The sequence below is a fragment of the Prionailurus viverrinus genome, chromosome A2, assembly GCF_022837055.1.
Source record: "Prionailurus viverrinus isolate Anna chromosome A2, UM_Priviv_1.0, whole genome shotgun sequence".
Taxonomy (NCBI): domain Eukaryota; kingdom Metazoa; phylum Chordata; class Mammalia; order Carnivora; family Felidae; genus Prionailurus; species Prionailurus viverrinus.
The window spans coordinates 157,271,754-157,294,420 of record NC_062562.1 but is presented as its reverse complement, the minus strand read 5'-3'; the positions used below and the strand labels follow the sequence as shown (position 1 = coordinate 157,294,420).

At 47.1% G+C, this 22,667-nt stretch overlaps 1 protein-coding gene and 2 gene segments (V, D, J or C); all 3 read right to left on the bottom strand.

Annotated features, from left to right (window-relative positions):
* The window catches only part of LOC125160503 (T cell receptor beta constant 2-like), a 181,990-nt gene that overhangs the window by 18,841 nt on the left and 140,482 nt on the right, over positions 1-22,667 (bottom strand).
* The window catches only part of LOC125160504 (T cell receptor beta constant 2-like), a 42,373-nt gene that overhangs the window by 10,042 nt on the left and 9,664 nt on the right, over positions 1-22,667 (bottom strand).
* On the bottom strand, positions 2,439-3,851 carry LOC125160511 (anionic trypsin-like). The gene is made up of 3 exons (XM_047849506.1): positions 3,385-3,851; positions 2,886-3,022; positions 2,439-2,592 (listed from the first exon to the last, which is right to left on the bottom strand). The coding sequence occupies exons 1-3, from the start codon at positions 3,512-3,514 to the stop codon at positions 2,440-2,442; spliced, it is 420 nt and encodes a 139-aa protein (XP_047705462.1). The 5' UTR covers positions 3,515-3,851; the 3' UTR covers position 2,439.

The window sequence follows — 22,667 nt, the reverse complement described above, 5'->3', positions numbered from 1 at the left end:
ATCATCTTGGGCAGCAGGGGGCAGCCTGTCCTTATTTATTTTAGACGGAAGTCCTTGCCATCTCAGCGTGGCCACTTGAGGGCGTGAGAAGAATGTGGTTCCTGCTGGAGGGGAGCCCCCCCCCCCCCCCCCCCGCCCCCAGCGGGAAACTGGGTTACCTGCCTGCCTTTCTCAAGGCTGAGATGTGGGAAGCAGATAAACAAATTGCATCTCACATGTGTGTAATTCTTGAAACTTTTCAAGTGAGTTCTAGATTCATCTAAACCCCAAATGTGTCTCCTGATTTCCTCAGATGAAACTGAAATCTGAAGAGGCTAAATGAGTCGCCCCAAGTCATACATAATGAAGTGACAGCTGGCACTGACACCCAGCCCTCCCTAAGTTCTAGGGCTCTGCTGGGGCCACTGCAGGGCACTGAGGCCTCCACCCCTCAAGGAAGCCCGCCTCCTGGAGCCAGACTGCCCGAACTCCCACCCACCCAGGCCCTCTTCTTATGTCTGTGAGGCCCTGGGCCAGTTACCAAGCCCTTTTAACAATAATACCACCTACCTTATGGAGTTCTTGAGAGATCTGAATCAGATAATACACATAAAGCTTCATTATGGTGGCTGAATATAGTCAGCAAACACGTTAGGGACTACTGCTTTCACGGAGAGCACTGGCCTAGGGATACCTTTGCTGCATTGGTTCTCACGCTTTAGCGTGCGTCACAAGGACTTGGAAGTCTTGTAAAAATGCAAGAGGCCAAGTTCCATCGCAGAATTTCTGACTCAGGAGATGGGGGAGGGGCGCCAGAATTTGTATGTCTCCTAAATTCCCAGGGGATGCTGGTGCCGCTGGTCTCCCGGTCTGCACTTGGAAAACCATTGTTCTGGAAGGCGCTTTCTTTCTTCTGTACATTTCCCTCCAGTCCTAGCTCATACTTGAGTCATTCAACCACTGGGTGCCTATTCTATTGTAGATGTTGTGTAATCACTAAATGTGCCAGGATGAGTAAGACAAGATTACTTGCCTAAGGAGCTCACCGTTGAAGGCCAAGTAGATACAACCACAATTATTAGGCAGCAGGAGCAGGACTGACTGCTGTAAGCATGTGGCAGGAGGAGGAGGAGGACTCCTCGCTCAGACCACAGGGCCAACGGGGCCAACACAGGGCTGGGGGAGGAGGATCCCGGAGCAGGAGGCGTCAGAAATGACTTTCCTAAAGAAGGCGAGGGGGCAGGTAGGAAGGCATCAAGCCAGCTGGACCAGTAACACGCAGAGCTAGAGGTGAGAGGTCCATGGCGTGTCGGAGGAGCCACCAGGATCTCTGAGCACAGGAACAGAGACAGAGAGGAGAGGAGAGGAGTGGAGAGAGACCGAGGAAGGAAATACAGGCGGGGCAGAGAAGGAAGACCCTCCCATCTGCAGGGTAAAGAGCTCAGGGTGTATTTTAGAGGTTGTGGGAGGTCGGGAGCCGATGTCACATGCAGGACCTCTGTGACTGCAGTGCTGGGAGATGGTCAGGGACCAGAGCCCCCGTGAAGCACAGGGAGGCAGGGAATGGCCCGCAAGTCTGTGAAAGAGCAGAGCCCACGGCCAGGTAGCGTCTCAGACCCCAGCAGCAGCAGGAGAGACAGTGAGGTGGGTAGAGAGAGCACAGGCTTCGGGGCCAGGCTAACGAGGAGCCCAAGTCCAGATTTACTATCTGCTGGAGGAGGGGCCTGATAAGCCAACAACCTTCTCTGAGCCTTTGCTTTCTTGTCTGTACCACTGGAATAGTAACCACTTCAGAGTCAAGAAGGGACTAGATATAAAAATGTCTGTAATGTGCCCAGTGTGGTAGACACGTGTGGGTCTCATTACATGGGATGAGTAAGAGGCAGATTTCTGCAGAGTGTGGGGGCTGTTGTCTCCCTTAGACACAGGAGCACGTTGTGGGGGAAGGGTCCAGTGTGGCCTTCTGCTGCCGGGAGGCAGTACGACCTGGGCTAGAAAGAGTGTGTGTACAGGGGGCTCAGCAGAGGCCAAGGAGATTGGTGCAAGGGTCTCCGAGGTGATTAGCTCTGGGTCCCAGTGAAAGGAGGTAGTGAGACCCTGCAAACTAGGACCTGTGTGGCCCCACACGAGCCCTGTAGTCCAGACCTGGGGGAGTCCCAAGATCAAGGAACCTCTTTAGCACAGCCTTCTGCAAGGTATTGTTCTCTAGTAAATAGCCCCCCATTGCCCCCTACTTGTAGGTTTTTAGATTCCTTCTCTTCACATGCTGCTAAACCAGTATTCCATGGAACATATCTCGGGAGCTGGGGAATTCTGTTCGTCTCTAAGGGGTAGAGCCCTGTCTGGCCTCAGATGGGAGGATGTCCACAGAGCGAGGGGGCAGGAGGGAGCAGGTGCAGACACAGGCAGTTGTGAGAGGCTCACTTTATTAGGATATGGATGGCAGGGGGCCTGGGGGCTTTAGCTGTTGGCAGCTATCGTCTCCTTAATCCAGTTTGTAAAGTTGCACACCTTGGTGTAGACGCCAGGCTTGTCCTTCTGGGCACAGCCATAGCCCCAGGAGACGATGCCCTGGAGCTCTCCTCCGCAGACCACAGGGCCACCAGAGTCACCCTGGGGAGGAGGCAGACGGGACAAGGGTTAGAAAGGAAAAAAGGGTAAATAGAGCCACACACACAGTCTGAACCTTAAAAGACTGTGTTCTGGTCAGATCTGTGGTTCTGCACCCCTCCCATGGTGGCCCGTTCTCTGTTCTCACTCGAAGATGACTGTCACACAGACAAGACTTCCTCGCTTCTTTACAAGTCCACTGCACGGAGCCCTCCTCCACCAACCCCACAGCCCTGGCCGGGTGTTCCAATCCTGCTGCTGGGCAAAGGTCTCAGCGTGGGAAGGGGTCGAGTCACCTGGCAGGAGTCCTTGCCTCCCTCAAGGAAGCCAGCGCAAACCATGTTCTCCGTGATCTGCCCGGGGTAGGCGGCTTTACACTGGTCCTGGCTCAGCAGTGGGGCGTCCAGGCACTGTAGCAGCTCGGGGTAGTTGGCTTTGAGGAGCAGGAAGAGATCAAGGAAAGGAAAAATGGGAGTCAGGCCAGGAAAGGGGACAGCCATCCAGTGTTGAACATGGAGGGCGGCCAGGGGAGGACTCCAGGCACGTAAGCCCCAGTGAGGGACAATGGGGTTCGGTTCCCAGAATGATCGCTGCTGACCCCCTCCCTGGACGCGACAGTAGAAAGGGCTATATTTGTTCTATATTTCGATTCTAGGGAGTCAACTCCTTAAAGCTTTGCCTCTTTCTAGCACCCAGCCCTGAGCTTGGAGTGTAGAGGGGTTCAAGCTCAGGGGCATGCTTGGTTCTGGGAAATGCGGGGAAGTCAGAGGGTGAAGCAGTGGGGGTTCCACTCACTGCCAGAGCTCAGGGTGTTGCCCCAGCCAGAGATGAGGCACTGGGTGCCGGCGGGGGCACAGGCGGAGGGCAGCGATATGGTGGACACCCGGCCAGTGAGGGCTGCAGGTGAGGAGAGCTTGATAAGCATGATGTCATAGTCCAGGGTCCAGCTGTTAAATCTGGGGTGGCGGATGACCTTGGCCGAGTTGATGAACTGCTCATCCCCCTCCAGGACTTCGATGTTGTGCTCTCCGAGCCTCACTTGGATGCGACTGTTGGGAAGAGAAGCGTGGGGAAACCCTCTTGTCCATATGCCCACTTTTCCCCAGGGTTCTCCAGGTTCCTGCTCATGGGTAGGACTGTAGCAATATCACCAGGCAGGAGAGGGGTGGTGGGTCAGTGCAGGTGTGAGACCAAGAACTTTCTGCTTGAGAGGTGGGTGGTCATGGAGCAGGGATGAGGTGAAGGGACCCAGTGGGGACTGCTCCTCAGCCTGCTTTCCCCAACAAACCCCCATGCACCTGGCACCACAGGCACAAATGACCTGCTAGAAGCTTCCCATGCATCCCTCAGCCTCTGTCATTTCGCTACCTACACGCAGCGACCTTATTCCCTCCCTTCTCGGTCTGGTAAGTGCCATCATCCTGTATGAGCTCACCCAGTGGTTCTCAAACTGTTGCCCTGGGACCTGCAGCCTCAGCATCACCTGGAAACTTACTAGAAGTACAGAGGGTTGGTCCCCACCCCCGCCCCCACCCCCGGATCTGCTGAATCAGAAGCTCTGGTGTGGGACCCAGCGGTCCATGGTTTAGCAAGCCTTTCAGGTGATTCTGATGGAGAACCCTTGGTCCAGGCAATGATCCTCAGCTCTGCCACAGGGTAGAGTCACCAGAGGTGGAGAGCATTAAAAACTCACCAGTGTTCAAACCCCTCTTCCTGAAAATTCTGAGTTAAGTGCCCTGGGATGGGACCCAGGCGTCACTATTTTTTGAACAGATCTTAGGTGGTTTCAATGGGTAGTCAACTGGCAGAGGAGACTCGTGCAAGGTCCTTGCTGCTTTCCCATTGGACCTCACCACCCCCAAAAGAGTCCCTCCCTACTTTTCTGACCCAGAGCCTTTGCTGTGTCATCCGTTTGTTTTGGATGGGAGAGGCTTTCTATCCAGTGCCCCTCTTTGCCCCCTCACTTCTGTGAGTGGGTGGCTGGTGACAACCTTGCCTCTCCATCCACCCATCTTCTCCAACCTCTGCACTCCCGGGCTGACCCAGCACCCGAGAGGGCTCTGGGTGTGAGGGGACCCAGCACTCACGACTTGTAGCAGTGAGCCGCAGACACCACCCACTGGTCACTGATGAGGGAGCCGCCGCAGAAGTGGTAGCCCGAGTTCAGGGACACCTGGTAGGGGATGGAGTTCTCCTCACAGGTATAGCCCCCAACGATCTTGTCATCGTCGTCAGTGGGGAAAGCAACTTGAACGGAGAAAGGAAGGGAGAAGCCAATTCAGCGGATGTGGGCAGGGGGAGCCTGGAGCCCTGTGGTTGGATCATGCTAATCAGGAGTCCTCAACAGGCGCAGAGATGACAGACTGGCAGGCAGGGGGCGTTACATCCCCAGTAGGTGCCCCAAGCGTGTAGCTCTCTCCTGAGCCTCTCCGTGTGTCTGCAGGGCACATAGCCCGGTGCCTGCTGGGGCTCAGGCCCAGACCTCTGCCAGGGGCACCGGGCGAGAACACAGGACATGCCTCACACTGCACTCGGTGTGACACAGGTCTGAATGTGGTTTTCTCATCCACTGAATGCTTCTCATCCATCATTACTCTACTCCTCATGGCTGTTTGAGCTCCAGATTGTCAGGATGGGTTGGCCTAGAGAGGAAAATCTGGCTAAGTAGCCCTGGCTGTACCCAGCTTTTCCCATAGCTAAAAATCTATAGGAGCCCCCAGGCCCATTAGGCAGGACAAAGGTAGACCAGCTGTTATTGCCTAATAGAACAGTGATTCCCAACCTTGGCTACACACTTGGGAATCCTAAAGTCTTTTAGGAAATTAAAAAATTCAATACACAGGGCTACTGGGTGACTCAGTCACGTAAGTGTCTGATTCTTGATCTCGGCTCAGGTCATGATCTCACAGTTGTGGGATCGAGCCCTGCAGAGGGCTCTGTGCTCACAGCACAGAGCCTGCTTGGGATGCTCTCTCTCCTTCTGTCTCTGCCCCTTCCCTGCTCACTCTTGCTCTCTTGCTCGCTCTCAAAGATAAATAAACTTAAAAAAATAAAAAATAAAAAAATTCAATGCACAGGCCACACACCAGGCCAACTAAACCAGAATTTCTAAGGATAGGACTCTGGCATGAGTATTCTTTCAACTTGTCTAGGCATACCTGAGGTTGAGGACAGCTATAGGAGAGCTATCCCAGAGTTGCCAGAATTAAGCCTCAAGACCCCCGGTTCATTTCATGGATGACTGACACCTGGTCTCCCTTTCCAGCCCCTCCCAACAAAGTCCTAAATGGGTCGATGATGGGGTTGGGAGTGAGGTCAGCACAAGGCGGGAGAGTCTTACAGAGAGCCCAAGAATGAGGAGGAGGGCTCCCTGGCAGGGGAGAGAGACTATCAGAACCCAGGTAAACACACAAGAGCGGGAAAGGTAGAGCAGGTGTCTCTGCCAGGAGAGGGGCGAGTGGAGCCCAAGTCCACGCGTGGGACTCACCAGCAGCTCCCACGAAAGCAAGGATCAGGAGTGGAGTCATGGCGGCAGAAGTAGAACTGAGTGAGTAGTGGGGACGCTTTTATACCTCCCCAAATGAGGGCGAGGGGTGTGTGTGAGGGTGGAGGGTCACCGCTCCTCCCGGGACAAACACACCTGTAACTTTCCCTTCCCGGGGCCTTGCCTCAGCTCTGTGTTTGGCCATCTGTGGATTCGTGACCCGCTGGTGATAAGAAAGCTTACCTTGTGAGGGGAGAGAGGAAGAGCAGCTGACTCCTGGGAAGGTTCTGGGGTGAGGGGAAGAAGCCAAACCCCCATATGTCACAGCTGGACCTTCTTGAGATGAGAGGAGGAGGAAGAATGGCCTGGGCCCTCTGACCTCATGGAGATTTATTGAACTCTAAGCAAGAGCTGGTATTGGAAGCAAACTTGGCTGCTGGTAACCTGAAGCCCCCACAAGGGGAGAGAAGTCTTGTCTAAGTCTTGTTATCTGTAAGCATGACCACCCTTCTCCCAAGTCTAAACCACTGGGTAGGAAGGCCACACTCAAGGGAACCAGCATCCCAATGTCAAGAGCTGATGAGAAGGGAGAGGCAGAGTTTCTTGGGAATCTGGGCTTTCAGCTGGCTTTCCTTCCTACCTAGGCTTGTGGACAGGAGCGTTTGGAGGGAGAAATGAAGTAGGCATTTGCCTGATGTATTTGGAGGACAGAAGGTCAACACCATATCCCTCCTTGTCGGCCCTATCACGATGCCGATCTTTCTCATCACTCACACTGTCTTGGGTTTTCTCTAAGCAACCTCTTGGTTGCCCTGGGAAGCTGCTCCCGTGTGATGAAAACTTCCCCCGCCTGCTGGGGGCTGGCAGCCTGAGGTCCAATTGTGTGCTCCAGATCAGATACTAAAAAGGGGTTTGAAAGTGGTAAACGTGGGTTCTGATCAGAGAACCAGCAGTAGGTAGAGAGATTAGCACATAGTGAAGGGGTCAAGTATTTGATCATCGGGAACAACAAAGGAATGGGGGAATTCTGGAATTTTCTATTTTAGATGCAGTGGGACTATTGTACTGGCCTCAGCCCAGAGTTCATTTTCCCAGGAATGACTTCAGTTTGGGACCTGCCACCACCCACCAAGACACAACCTTGTAACCTATTGAGGCATAACCTGACCAGAGGGGACTAGAGGTGGAGCCGGTGTCTGTGCTCAAGTGTAATTATGTGAACCAGGTGGAGAAGCCGTCTGGTGAAGACACTTCTCCTTCTCAGCCCCTCTGAGCTCCAGGGTGGTGAAGAGCTGGAGCGGGCATGGTCCATGTTCAAATTCTCTGAAAGGTGGAAGCGAGGAAAGTTTCTGGCGTTGGTGAGCAAGGTGAAAAAGGCCGAGGAGTCTGGTGGTGAGACAGGAAGTAGGCTGGGGGAATGGAGTAAATGGAAACTGGCAGAAGTTGGGGAAAACACTATCGTGGGACTCGTGGTGTTGGGAGTGGCCCATAGGCCGGTCCGGTGCCTGACATGGCTGGAGGCCAGCTTCCCCACAATAGGGGAGCCGCTGCTCAGAGCTCTGGCCTTGCCTGTGGCACCCCCTCTCATCCTGGTGGGCTCACACCTCTGGGGGAAGGTGCTATATTTGTACAGTGCCTGACAGCTTTTAACGAGCTTTCACACACAAACAGCAGTGGCATGCTGAGCTTCGTTTGTGTTGAGTTTCAAATTTGGCTTTTCACAAATGTTTTAATTGTGAAATGTGCAGAAAGAAATTATTTCCATTCCTAGAGGAAGAGACTGAGAATCAGCAAGGTTCAGTGTTGCCCAAGAACGTACATCTAAAAATGGCAGAGCTGGCCTCAAGGCTACTGGAAGATGTGGAAAGCATTGGAAGTCTGGGAATTGCTGCAGGTGCCATCTAAGGGAATGTCGATTTGGGATCGAGCCAGAGGCTCCCAGAGGACAAAACGTACCTCCTGATCCCTCCTGATGCTTGGCTCCCTGGCAGAAATAGAAGATTAATTAGTCCTCTACCTGGCACCCGGTCTCAGAGCCTTACCTTGCCACGTCCAAGGCATGGATGGCATATCTCTCTGTGCTCCTGGGTGGCTGCCCCCGGCTGTGGAACCTTGACAGTAGGGGCTTTCCCCGTAACGTCACCAAATATGCTATTTTATCCCTTTGTTGTGGGGTGTTCGTAGGAAGCCCTGCTGTAGTGGATAAAGAGGAACACGTCCAGTGTTCCCTGGAGAGGTGCACTAGGAAAAGGGGATCCTTGGTAGGAAACTGGGGAGGAGGGAGAACATTTCTGGATAGGTGCTTGTGGCTTTGACTCTGTCTGAAAGGGAACACCCAAGAGCTTGAGGACTTTCTGTGTTTAAAGCCTCAAGACCAGCTTTTTCCTGATATTTTGTGCTCTTCCTCAGAATAAACTATTACACCCACAACACAGCACGAAGTCAGTTTTCTTGAACGTAGCAGGAATCACCTTCTAGGCAGAGAAAATAGCTGTAAGTGACACTATTACCTTATGCTTTAGGCTCAGGCATGTAGGATGGATTCAGGTGCCCCTTTGCCCAAATTCAATATGGATAAGTCTGTGCAGCTCTTACACTCTTCATTCTGAGCATTTCTCTAAGACATTCTCCTAGTTCGTATTTCACGATTAGCGTATCAAACCACCGGCTTTTAATTACGGTAACAGTGAATAGCTTCCTCGTGCTTACTATCCCAAACATTGTCTCAGTCTTTCATGGACCTTTTTGTTTCACTTTATTATAACAACTACCCATGAGGTTGCCCATTTTGTAGATGATGAAATGAGCCATGTAGAGGTGGAGTAACTTGCTCAAGGTCACACAGCCAGTAAGTTGTAGAGATGGGATTTAAGCACGATAGTTGACTCTAGAACCCGCCTGCTCTACCATAGAATATTCGCTTCCCTTCTTTATTTGATCCGCAGTGCAGCCTCATGAGTTAGGCAACAGACACCGTTTTCTCTGTTTTACCATAAAGAATCTAAAGCTCAGAGGTCAGTGACTTCTCCAGGGTCACTTGGCTGATGAATGTAGAGTTGACACCAGAGGCTTTCCCTACACAAGCTAAGTTATTTCCCATTGTGTTGCTACACACTGGGGTCTTTGGGACATCTCAGTGGTCTGAAAAGTAGATTTTGGTCAGATTCCAAGTCACTAGTTGTGGGTTTTTTTTTTTTTTTAACACTTTTCTCCCAAGCCCACCCCTACCCCCCACCAGGCTCAGGTATTTCTCCTCTGCTTGTAGTCAAGTCCCCCTTCGGCCCAGTGTCTTTTACTGATCTCCAACCACATTGTCCAATTCCGAGCTGTCTTCTCTTTAAACTTCCAGCTTTTTTCTTCCTCCATTATTTTTTTCTAAACCACATATTTTCACCATGGCACAATTTCTCATCCGGTAAGAACTGCTTTCTTGAATATCTGAGCCTGGGAATCACTGACTCTTGATAGTGAAGGGGGGCACTTTGTGTGGCCCAGAAAAACATGAAGGCTGAGACACAGGTGTGGAGGCATAGGCTGGCCATAGCTGATTGGCTAAATGGGGGTATCCACCCTTTCTCTCCCCCTTGTCCTTCTCCCCACCTTGAAGCCAAGGAAGATCAAGTTTTGTGCCCAGAGCAAGGTTCCATTTGCATATTTTATCTATTCTTCAGGTTTCTTTAGAGGGGTAAGTGGGAAAAGTCTCTGGCAATTAAGGCTTTAACACTAGCTAATGAAAGACTGGTTCCTGTAATGTTACGGCCTTCCTGTTCACATTCCCACCCCTCCTTGTCTCGTCCCTGAGCCTATTAGAGCTGCTTAAGTGGCTCCAGCATCTATTGGAGGGTAGTAAGCAGAAGAAAGGCAGGAGAGAGTCCAAAAGGAGTAGGCATGTGGGCTGTTATTATTGTAGCAGTCATGACTTGTCCCATGATACTCAGATTTAATTAATGGCATGTGTATTTATCTTTCTAAGTCATATTAGATCCCGATTGAGCTCCACAAGCAAAGTTCAGTGATAAGCCCAATCAGTCAGTTGGGCTCTGTCCACTCATTTGGATTATAAAAACTCTAGAATGTGTTGTCCATTTGGAAGGCAGCCGCTAATTTGTCCACTTCTTATTGGCCAACCTGCCCAGAGGATCTCCAAGGCTCAGCACGGAGTGCTCACTTCACACAGGCACCTGTACAGTTCCAGTTTGAGGACAATCCACTTCAGAGCCACTGTGTTTGAGCAGGTTCTGGGCTTAGGTCTCTAGAACCCATCACATCTGTTCCCTTTCCCCGCCTTGGGAATGCAGCAGAGGGGGCTGGCACGTTGTGGGGCCGCCTTTCTCTTCAAACATAAAAGTCAAAGCATCAGTTCGTCCCTGTTAGAACAATTCAGTTCATTTGCTTATGGGATTACATTGTTTAAGCTCTTTTTCTCCTGGGAAATCCATACTGCCTGGCAAAATTTCCTCTTTTCTTTTGAATCATATTTATTTACTCAATATATTCGTTTGCTAGGGCCACCAAAGCAAAATAATACAGACTAGGTGTCTTAAGCAACAGAAATCTACTTTCTCACAGTTCTGGGAACTGAAAGTCTAAGATCAAGGCATCAGAAGGATTGGTTTCTCCTGAGGCCTCTCTCCTTGGCTTGTAGATGGCCTTCTCCTCACTGTGTCCTCATGTGGCCTTTCCTCTGTGGGTACAATCCTCGTGTCTCTTCTAGGATGTCCTAATCTCTTCTGATAAGGATACCAGCCAGATTGGATTAGGGCCATCCTCATGGCCCCGCTTTTAAGTTAATTAGATCTTTAAAGACCAAATCTCCAAATATAATCACATTCTAAAATACCGGGACTTAGGGCTGTACTTGTACGAATTTTGGAGCGCAATTCAGTCTGTAACACTCAGTAAATATTGGCTGAATTCCTGAAGCATTCCTGCAGTTTTTCTAAGCTGTAGGGAAATAGCAATGAAGAAGATAGGAAATGTCTTTTCATGGCATTTATGTGCATTTCTGGGTGTGGCTACACATATGTGAGGAGGTATATTTATATCAGATTATGGTACTTAGGTATTGTTAAAATAGGATAGAGTGGTAATAAATGTGAGCGGCTTCTGGGTTCGCAAGTGCTATATTAGGTAAGGGGGTCAGGAAAGACCTCTTTGGGGGAGATGAGATTTGAACTTGAGACCTCACATAAGAAGGAGCCAGTCATGGGGTGCCTGGGTGACACAGTCGGTTAGGCGTCTGACTCTCGATCTTGGCTTGGGTCACGATCTCACGTTTCATGAGTTTCAGCCCCGCATCGGGCTCTGTGCTAAAGGTGCAGAGTCCGCTTGGGATTCTGTCTCTTCTTTTCTCTGGACCTTCCCTGATTGTGCGCTCGTGTTCTCTCTCTCAAAATAAATAAATCAACTTTAGAAAAATAAAAAAGAAGGGGCCAATCATGTAAAGGAAGAGTAGGGAGGGCTTTCATTATTCCCTGCTGAGTCTGTAACAGAAATAAATCAACACACACACCATTGCTTTTTAAATTAAACAACCCTGTCATCTAGCATATGATATTTACCTTGCCATTGGTTTTAATTGTAAAAATTGACCATCAACATATTGAAATGGTCTTACAAAACTTAATGTAGATTTTTTGACATGAAATGGTATTTGTGGAATATTAAGAGAGTAAGTTATAAAGCAGTATGTGTTGTATGATCTAACTTTATTTAAATGAGTGAGTTTATGTTTTGCAAAAATATGCATGGATTTTGTGATTAAAACAGCTAAAAGAAAGAGAAACAATGGCAATAATAAATAAAATGTTCCCAGCGAGGGCAATACCTAACCTTGAGGAAAGAATTACTAGTGGTAAAATTTCATATATTATAGTGAGAAAGAAATTTTAGGCAGGACTAAATTAATTGTCTGTTTTGTCTCTATCAGGCATAGTCTTCTGTGTTTTATGTGGATGATTTCATCTCATTCTCAATTTCTACAATCATAAGCCCAGGGTCGTGGGATCAAGCCGTGTGTCCGGCTCTGCACTGAGTGTAGGGCCTGCTTAAGATTCTCTCTCTCTCTCTCTCTCTCTCTCTCTCTGCCCCTCTCCCCCCTTGCATGCTCTCTATCTCTAAAATTAAAGAAAACATAAATAATAAAAATAAAAATATACAAGGGCAAGATGCTTTCAAAAATGACCGCTCATATTTGTAAAAGATCCAAGTAGAATTTCTAGAAACAAAAATATAGTTTAACTAGACAAGGTCAACTGAAGAGTTAAATGGCTTATTGGAACTGAGGAGTGAATTAGTAAACTGGATGCTGGTTCCAAAGAAATGACCCAGAATGCACCACAGGGAAGCAAATAGAAGGAAAATGTGAGTGAACAGTTAAAAGGTCTAAATGACAGTGTGAAAGAAATGTGAACACAGGTTAGAACTACGCCTCAGGCCATCTTTCCTCCCATAAAATGGGAACACCTAGATTTAGAGGCTGAAGTTCTGGCCCCTTGAGATGATCATCGTCACCACTCCCTTTCCGACCACACTTGTGTGGCACTGTACTGATGATTCCAGGGAAACGTGTCACCCGGGCCAGAACACGGGCCCAGGGTTTTTCAGCTGGAACTAGGAAACTCCCATGCAGCCTTGGGTGTGGATTGATGGTAAAGACGGGTGGGGTCGGAGCAACCCTGAGACTCACGCTTGTTTTTGAGAGTGAATTGAGACTGGGCTTGTGTATCTACTCTGTGCACGTCTAGCTTTACAGATCCAAGGGGCAGCTAACACACAGTTCTGACTGCCATGATGCGACGTGACACAAAGATCTAGGGTGCTCTCCAAAGGAAAAACAGCTGTTGGCAGATAGAAGAGTGTGGCTTCACGCTAAAACTCCTTGCATCTGCTCAGTGCGTCTCTTACTGGGGAAGGCTGGGGCATTCCCGTCCTGCCACAGGGACTTGGAGAATGATGGACCTGCCTGGTATATGGCCCTAGGCAGCTTTAATCACCGCCTTGTTCTGTGGAACCCCCTCTCGCACTTCCCTCACCTTACAGATTACACAACAAATGGACAAGACTGGCACACCCAACTGTGGTATATGGTAACTCCCAAGTCTAGAGAGGCCCTCTCAGCATCACGCCTCTCTCCTTGGCAGACAGTATAAGGTTTAGCAGCTAAGAGGGTATAATCAAACACGTCCCAGACCTTGGACCACTCAAAAGCTCATCAATGTGGCAGGTCCCTGAACTTTTGCAGATTTTACGTTGGTCTGGCATGCATATGGCATACTGAGGCATCTCGAGGGCTTTATGAATCCAGGTCACCAAGAACAACCAGCAAAATGCCATCAGTCTAATGGACCAGTATGATAGCAAGATGGCTAAGAGCCTTCTGAAGTATATCAATAGAAAACGAGCCAAATAGAGCTTTGAGATAAAATAGTTGAAGGGGATTTCTGACCCTGCCCCTTGAAGGCAAACTGTGTCCAATGGTCTTTCCCGAGTACTTCTAAATACTCTTACGAAGGAAATTTTATCCTTAGCCTCCTGACACACTTCCTGTGTCTGGCTGGAGTCCCCCTCCCCCACCCCACCCCCAGTTCGTCCTGCAGATTCTCTCCCTGTGGCCAGTCTTCCCCTTCACACCCAGACCTACCCACAAGCACAGGAACAACCAGAGCTGTGGTTTCCCCCTCCCACCTGCCTTGGCTGGGGCCTTGGGTTCATCCGGTGGGAGCCAGACAGGAGGGAGCTGGCTGAGGTTCTTGCTCAGACCTCTGATCCGTGCTGAGTACTGTGTCTCCGGCACTACAGAAGTAAAAGCTGCTATCTTCAAGGCTCACGTTGCTTACGGTCATAGTTGAGAACACTAGGGTTGGGCGGCTGATGGGAAACTTGTCCTTGGTAAATCCACGTTCGTAAGTGGCCTCCAGACCCTGGTTTGTGGTTGCCATCAGCACCAAGCTCTGTCCTGGGAGCTGATGGTACCAGAACATTAAGGTGAACTGGATATCGACCTCACAGTGGATTGTCACGGAGGTCCCGCGTTGACAGATGTCTCTGTGTGGCTTCTGAGAGAGGAGAGCGCTGAACACAGTGTCTAGTTTCAGTGAGAGAGAGAGAGAAAGCTGACAAGCTCGTCCCCAGGCAGGAAGGTCTTTTCACTATTTGCTTTAATGTCACTTTGGATCCCTGGCACGGCCTCCATTTTGTTCTTCCAACTGTTATACCATCAGAATCCACTAATCCACTAATCCAGTTCCCTCCTCCTCTGATGGGTGGCCTCAGACCCTCTGCTCCTCCACTGGGCATCAACATTAACCCCAAACTTCCCAGTGGGATCAGACTCATACCTTGTCCCAGGAGAAGTAGCAGGCAAGTCAGCATTTTAGGTGATAACCTCTCACCTTCCCTGAGAAAAGGCACTGAGAAGGCAAACTCAAGTTCATCTCTCCTCCCCAGCGTGGTCTTCCTTTCCTACTGCATCTGTTTCCCTTCTGTAGTAGTAGGAGGAGCCTCTGCACAATGTGCTGAAAATCCATCTGCCCCCTAGTGGAGCTGTGTGGCTCTTCACTTAGGATGGATCTTCACTCCCAAGGCGTAACATTCACCTGCCATCCATCCGCCACGTATCCACCGCGTCCCCACCTGTCATTATGGAGCACCACATAGGTGCTACCCTTTGGGTAATTGCCACTGGTGAAGCCTGAAAGATCACACATAGGCTTTCAACCATTTCTCACCTTCTCACAGAACCTTTGCATTTCCATATACATTTTAGAATAAGCTTTCTAGTTAAACAAACAAACCCCACCAAAACTCAGTTGGTTCAAGAATTAGGATTTTGTTGAATCCATGGATGAATTTGAGGAGAACGCTCATTTTAACAACATCCAGACTTCCAATTTGTGAACATGATCTATCCCACGTTGCAAAGTTGTCTTTCGGGGCACCTGGGTGGTTCAGTAGGTTGAGCCTCCAACCCTTGATTTCAGCCTCTGCACCTCCCCCACTCATGTGCTCTCTCACTCTCAAGATAAATGAAGAAAACCTAAAAAAAATAATAATAAAGTTGTCTCCCATTTCTCTGAGTAACACTTTTTGCTTCTCAGTATACGTGTCTTGCATGTCTTTTGTTAAATTTGTTCTTAAATACTTTGGGCTTGTTTATATTCTTTTAAATTCAAATTTTAAAACTCATTTATCCCATTGTTTGCCATAGCATATAAACTGCAGTTGATTTTTGCATGTTAATATTATAGCCCATGCCCTTAATAAATTCACTTATTAATTTCATAATTTTGTAGTTTCTTTTGATATTTTAATATAAATGGTGATTTCATCTCTTAAAAGATTTTACCTTATCATTTACTCTTCAGCCTTTTCGTCTTTTTCTTGCCTGGATGTGCTGCCTAGTACCTCCAGTAATGTGGGACAGAAGTGCTGTGCGTGAACGTTATTGACTCGTCTATCATGTTGGGGCTAAAGTGTTGAATATTTCTGCCATTCATTATGCTTTTAATTGTTGGCTGCTTGCAGATGTCCTTCGTTAGACTGAGGAAGTTTGTCCTGTTCCCACTTCTCTGAGTGTTCCTATCAACAATGGATATGGAATTTTATTAAGTGTTTTTTCTATCTCTAGTGATAACTGTTGTAGTTTTTATACATGTGCTAATAAGGTAAATGATAATGACTTATTTTTTTAATTTTTTAATTTATTAAAAAATGTTTTTTAACGTTTATTTATTATTGAGAGACAGAGAGAGACAGAGCATGAGCAGGAGACGGGTAGAAAGAGGGAGAGACACAGAATCCGAAGCAGGTTCCAGGCTCTGGGATGTCAGCACAGAGCCTGACATGGGACTCGAACCTGCAAACCACAGGATCATGACCTGAGCCGAAGCCGGACGCTTAACCGAAGAAGAAACCCAGATGCCCCTAATTTTTTAATTTCTATTTTATTTTTTTTAATGTTTATTTATTTTTGAGACAGAGACAGAGCATGAACAGGGGAGGGTCAGAGAGAGGGAGACACAGAATCAGAAGCAGGCTCCAGGCTCTGAGCTGTCAGCACAGAGCCCGATGCTGGCCTCGAACTCACGAACCATGAGACCATGACCTGAGCCAAAGTTGGAGACTCAACCGACTGAGCCACCCAGGCACCCCTTTAATTTCTATTTTAGAGAGAGAGACTGAGAGTGCGTGTACAAGTGGAGGAGGGGCAGAGGGAGAGAGATCATCTCAAGCAGGGCATCCCATGCTCAGTGCAGAGCCAAACCTGGGGATGGACCCCACGACCCTGGGATCATGACCTGAGCTGAAATCAAGAGTCAGACACTTAACCAACGGAGGCACCCAGGCGCCTCTGCAGTGACTGATTTTTGAGTATTGAGCAAGCTTGTTCCTGGGATAGACCCTATTTAATTATTTGAAAACAATCTATTTTGACTTGTTAACTATTGACATTTCAGGTATCTCTCTATTTTTTTCTTTTAGTGATTGGCTGAAAATTATCATACTCATTTTAAACTTTTTACAGTATACTTATGATTAATATCGTAAAGATTCATTGAAAATATAAAACTTTGCGACTACGTGGGCCTGTTCTCTCCAACCTCATCTTTTGTGGTATTGTTGTCATCTTTATTGTGTCTATCTGCCACATGCCCGGCAATGCAGTGCTGAAATTTTTGCTTTCACCGGTTGTGTGTACTACAAGGAATTAAGAAAAATCTCTAATATGTATCTACACTTCACTATTTCTTGTGCTCTACATTTCTACCTCAAAATCCAAGTTTCCGACAGCTATTGTCTTTTGATATTTATCTATAGACCACTGGAATCTGTTATTCTTTTTGCACATCCCCCCCTGCCCCATTCGCTAGACACTAAAATTTCTATTGCCATAAATTCAAATTTACTGAATTTTTCTTCTGTTATCTCTAATCTGCTCCAAGCTCATTCAGTGAGGTTTTTTTTTAAATTTCAAATATTGCCATTTTAATTCTCAAATTTCCATTTATTTCTTATAGTTTCCATTATTGTGTTGTGAATTCCCATTTGTTTTCTTCATTACAGTAATATTTTCTTTTATGTCCTTGAACATGCTTTAAGTCCCTGTTCATGAATTCTATCATCCAGGTAAGCTCAAAATATGGCTTCACATCAGGAGTTCAGAGCTTGGAGCCAGGCAGCTGCCATACTGATGTTCTTTTGACTATAGGTCATGTTATTTATTTTCTTTGTATACCTAGTAATTTTTTCATTGCGTCTTAGACACTGTCAAGGGTATGTCTGGATTTTGGTTATCTCTCTGAGGGGTGATTGGGTTTTTGTTTTCACTGGCATTTAACTTGCTAAATTCAACCTCTGAATTCTGTTCTCTTCTGTTTGACAAAAATGGAAATTTCTGTTCAGTTCTTTTACCCTTAGCATGGCTGATTGGAGTGTTTCTCTCATGCATAGTTCAGGCATTAACCAGAGACTGGGACAGATTTGCATGCAGAATTTTGGATTGCCATTTTGTGGATATCATTTTTCTGAGACATCCTCGCTAACTTTTTGGTCAATTCTTCATGGGTTTCTACTTGACTGCGATCTATTTTTTGGCAAAAATCTATAGAAACAGAAAACTTACCTTTCATCCAAGTGTTTACTTCCCCGTAGATTCTGCCTTCTTTTGGTTGCTTTTCAGCCCATTAAAGATAAACTTTAAACTTTTTTTTTTTTTTGGTCCAGAGTTCATATTTGTGATTTGTGAAGGATGAGTCTTACAGGAGTTATCATGGCATTACAAGAACTGCCTCATTCTTTTGAATGGCTCTTAGGTAATCAGCAGACTTTTATCGTTTGGTTGGTACCTATATCTGAAACCTCTGAGTCATCTAGATTATTTTAAAGGAGGTCATCTTCTCCAGGCTGGATCTGGGTTTCTGATCGTGTGAACTGACGCTAGATGATGTTCTGGATGAGTTTCTCATTTAGTGTAGCCAACAGTCTGTGTTTTGGCAGTAGCTGAAAATTAACCTTGGAGTCTTCCTGCTTCAGTCTGGCCTGGTTGCTAACTCGTTGCTCCATACAGTTGTTATCCTGATGCTTTTTTTGGTTGTTGTTATTCTGAGTCAGATTCCCTATTTTCTGAATCCTGCCGTTCCTTCCCTTTTCGACTTTCTCCTGTCGTTTGCTGATACACATTATCCAGGAACTTCCTTAGGAAGAGTGAAATGGAAATAAAGGGTTTAGATCCTGGCAGAAATGAAAACTGCATTTGACTGGTAGCTTGGGTTGGTTGAGAAACATAGGCTGAAAATTGTTTTCTATCAGAGTTTTGCAATTATCTCTTACACCGCCGTGTTCTAGCATTCAGTGTTGCTACTGAGAAATGTGAATCATTCTGTTTCTCATTTCTTTATTTATAACTTGTTTTGACTTTTAACATTTTTCTTTGTCTTGCATCACTTTAGATAATTTTGTCCGCACTGTTCTGAAACTGAATGAAGATATACCTTAGTTTCAGTTGTTTATATTCATCAAACATATCATTGGCCTTTTTTAATGGCCATCTTTACTTGTCCATCACTAGGGTGATACCGTTTCTTCTGTCAACACTTCATCGTTCTACTTCAAGGTGGAGGTGTTGAAAGTATATGCTACATCATGGAAGACGTCTTTGGTGCTGGCTATGCTGCTGGCACAGAGGTAGGAGTCCCAGATATTTGGCTGTGTGAATTATATCTTTCTACTAATGGTTGGATTTGAGACCCATTGAGCTGAGCTTGGAAATTTACCCACATTGGACTCCATTATCTGATCATTTCAAAAGCAGTATAGGAACACTTATCTCTGCCATTAACTTTCCAGCTGTGTGGCTTTGGGCAAGCTACTTAGATTTAGGTTTTTCATTTATAATTAGTAGGCAATAATACTTGTATTTCACAGCTGTATGTTACAATAAACTGCTTGGGATATCTCACGCTTGTCTAGGAAAAAGGGGAGATGTTCTCTTCTCTTTCATTGCCTCTGTTTATTAAGAGGCTATCCCCTGGGGCGCCTGGGTGGCGCAGTCGGTTAAGCGTCCGACTTCAGCCAGGTCACGATCTCGCGGTCCGTGAGTTCGAGCCCCGCGTCGGGCTCTGGGCTGATGGCTCGGAGCCTGGAGCCTGTTTCCAATTCTGTGTCTCCCTCTCTCTCTGCCCCTCCCCTGTTCATGCTCTGTCTCTCTCTGTCCCAAAAATAAATAAACGTTGAAAAAAAAAATTTAAGAGGCTATCCCCACTTTTCCATCATGTCCTAGCAAAGCCTGTTTATATTTTCATTTAACACAGAACAATTTGCTGTATTTACCCAAGTCACAGAATTTTAAACCTCTCTTTCTTGGAGATTTAGGATGGCATCATTCCTTCTATGAATTTTTCAGTATCTTAATGTGATGTACCTTTATCCAAAATCATGGTTTACATTTTCCGAATGCTTCCTTGTACTCTTATGGTAAACATTAGTAATATTTTATGTGCTTTTAAGAGTGTATTCTGTGAACTCTCTTTGGGACACTTTTTTTTTTCAATTTATTTCTAAACTCAAGCCTCTTATCCGAATCTACAATCCTTTCAACCTCTTTAGATGTCTTGTATAATTCATTTGATGTATGATATTCAATCTCTGCATATTTTTCATTTAAGTCATGTGTTCTACCTCTCTGCTTGGGCGACAGCTCCTTAGCAAGGTAAGATGCCTTTGAAGGAGCAAGTGGCAGCGTGTAAGGACTGAAACCTGGTCTGGGGTGGCGCTCTTTCCACCAGGGTCTCAGTTTAGTTGGGGATGGTTCCAGAAAGCACTGGGAATGCTCATATCTGTTCCCCTCTCTTGAGGTTGATCTTCTGGGTTGGTGCAATGCTTGCTGTGGGAAGTTAATACTTTATGAGAAATTATAGGACTCCCAGACACCCTGAAGGCCCACCGAAAATAGATGTTTGCAGATGTGTTCTGTCGTTTCACACTATTCTGCGAAGAGGTGCTTTCTCTGTTCTAGATGTCGACCTCCATTGGGAGACCTATGATCCCTATCTTTTTTTAGAGAAAGAATGCCACCTTTTCATTCCAGCAGGATCTCTCACAAGAATGTTGCAGGATATTTCTTACTTTTAATACTTCCTCTTGCCTTTACTTTTTATCTAAAATCAGCTCAAACTGGGTGCTATATGTAAGTGATGAATCACTAAATTCTACTCCTGAAACCAATACTACACTATATGTTAACTAACTTGACTTTAAATAGAAACTCCGAAGAGAAAAAAAAAATCAGCTCAAGTCTTAGCTCTCATGTGAACTTAATACTGAATATTGTAATGTGATCGATTTACTTTTTTCTCTGAGTTCTACACCGTAAAAACTTAGCACTGAATCGAAGCATCTAATATGCCTGTTTTGTCTCGTTAATACTTTTGCACTGACATTTGGATTTCCAATATCCTTTACGTTTCTTTTTTATTCCCAAAGCAGAATAGGCTCAATTCATATTTTCTGACAGGATAGTGTATGTTTCATTCCTAAAACAAACAGATATTTTCTCCAGAGGATTGTGAGTACAGATATAGCATGACTAATTCTTTTTTTTTTAAGTTTTTTAATTTTTATTTTGAGAGAGCTCTAGAGAGCAAGAAGGGGAGGGGCGGAGAGAGAGGGGGAGAGAGAATCCCAAGCAGGCTCTGTGCTGTCCACACAGAGCCCAACGCAGGGCTCAAACTTACAAACCATGAAATCATGACCTCAGCCAAAACCAACAGTCCAGACATTTAACCGACTGAGGCACCAGGGTGCCCTTAGCCTAATTCTTACCACCTTCTGCATCAAAGTGTATTCCTTCCCTGATCAGAAATTTCCAATCAAATATCATCGCACACTTAGAGAAACTTAAAAAGATCCATTTTTGTCGGTTTTTCTCTTTCTCAACTGAGTAAACAGAAGTCAAACTCCACAAGCTTTCTCTTGAATCAGCACAAAGACAAGAGCATTTAGCTAAAAAGTTTAGACTATGTGAGCGCCCTCTAGCGAAATGTCAATTAAGAGCATAAGGTGATCCAAGTAGCAAACAGTATGAGGGAGGAGGAAAGATTGATAAACGGTCATAGGGCAGGGCCGCTCCAGTGTGAATAAGTGAGAGACTTCTCCTCCTGGTTGGGGTGGGGGTCTCATGAATTTAGGTTGGGGATGACACATACGGTGGGGCGGGTTAAGTAAGTTCAGAAGGGGCCCCGACTTGGGAAACGGTGATGAGTGGGGCCTGAAAAACATCCATGCCCTCCTAGCCAAGATGCGTGTCTATGGCCTTGGTTCCCCTTAGAGGCTGCCTTACTTCTAATTGGCACAAATGTGCCGTGGGAGCCAGTGCAGCTCAGCCCTGAGTTGGGGTCACTTCCCCCTGATATCTGCCCTTTTTGAGCAGAGAGGATGTGGCTGTGAGGCACTGTGGCTTTGCTGCTGGCACAGAGGTACACAGATGTCTAGTTGGTGCTGGCAGAGTCCAGGGCCCGGAGGAAGGCGTTCTTCTTCCTGGAGACCCTGTACCTGTCAGGGGCATCTCCTTTCTCAGTACTGTCAATATTATATGACCGATGGAGGAGCTGCAGCCCCAGACCTGGGTCTTGTCGATACCAGTACATTCTTTCGTGGTCCATATTCTGCAAACATTCCATCAAAACTTTCGTTCCCACTTTCTCGATGAGATATCTCGGAGTTTGGGTTCCTTGTGTGTCCACAAAGCCTAAGAGGAAAGGACAGATGAGGCGAGAAAAGAGGCCAGGAAGCCTGCTGAGGGATAAATCTTGTACTCAGGGCCTAGGAATAATGGCACAGGGGTCTGCTGCCAACTCCCCAGACTCACCGACTCCCAGGAAACAAAAGGCCACAGCACAGAGGAGCCTGGGCCCCATGGCAGGCTCGAGGCAGGAGTGGCTCTTCTCTCAGGCTCCAGGTTGGTTGTCTGTGATGTCGCTGTCCCTGCCCACGCTCACGATCCCTTAGTCATCTTCTAGATGCTGGAGACTTTAGAGGTGCCAGAGTGAAAGCCGTCTCTGTTCTGCAGTGTGTGTGTGTGTGTGTGTGTGCACGTGTGCATGTGCTTGTGGGTGCTTGTGTGTGCATGCATGTGTATGTGTGTGCACGAATGTGTGTGCATGCATGTGTATGTGTGTGCACGAATGTGTGCGCATGTGTGTATGTGCATGCACGTGTGCATGTGCTTGTGGGTGCTTGTGTGTGCATGCATGTGTATGTGTGTGCACGAATGTGTGCATGCATGTGTATGTGTGTGCGTGCATGTGTGCGCATGTGTGTGTGTGCATGCACGTGTGCATGTGCTTGTGGGTGCTTGTGTGTGCATGCATGTGTATGTGTGCGCGCGAATGTGTGTGTGCATGCATGTGTGTGCACGCATGTCTGTGTGTGCATGTGTGCGCATGCATGTGTGTGTGTGCATGCACATGTGTGTGTGCACATGTGCGTGTGTAGAAAACAGCTGGCAAGGTAGGCCTGAGATGGCCATCCTTAGAAAGACCGGCTTGCAAGGCAGGCATCTGGGCGCTGGGACTTCAGGAGCGTTCCCACCACCTAG

Excerpts from the sequence above, each read along its gene's own strand:
- LOC125160511 (XM_047849506.1), bottom strand. The coding sequence starts at position 3,514 with ATGCTTATCAAGCTCTCCTCACCTGCAGCCCTCACTGGCCGGGTGTCC. Across the intron at positions 3,023-3,384 it reads CAACACCCTGAGCTCTGGCA|CCAACTACCCCGAGCTGCTA; the intron begins GTGAGTGGAACC and ends TGCTCCTCAAAG. Across the intron at positions 2,593-2,885 it reads GAGGCAAGGACTCCTGCCAG|GGTGACTCTGGTGGCCCTGT; the intron begins GTGACTCGACCC and ends CCTCCTCCCCAG.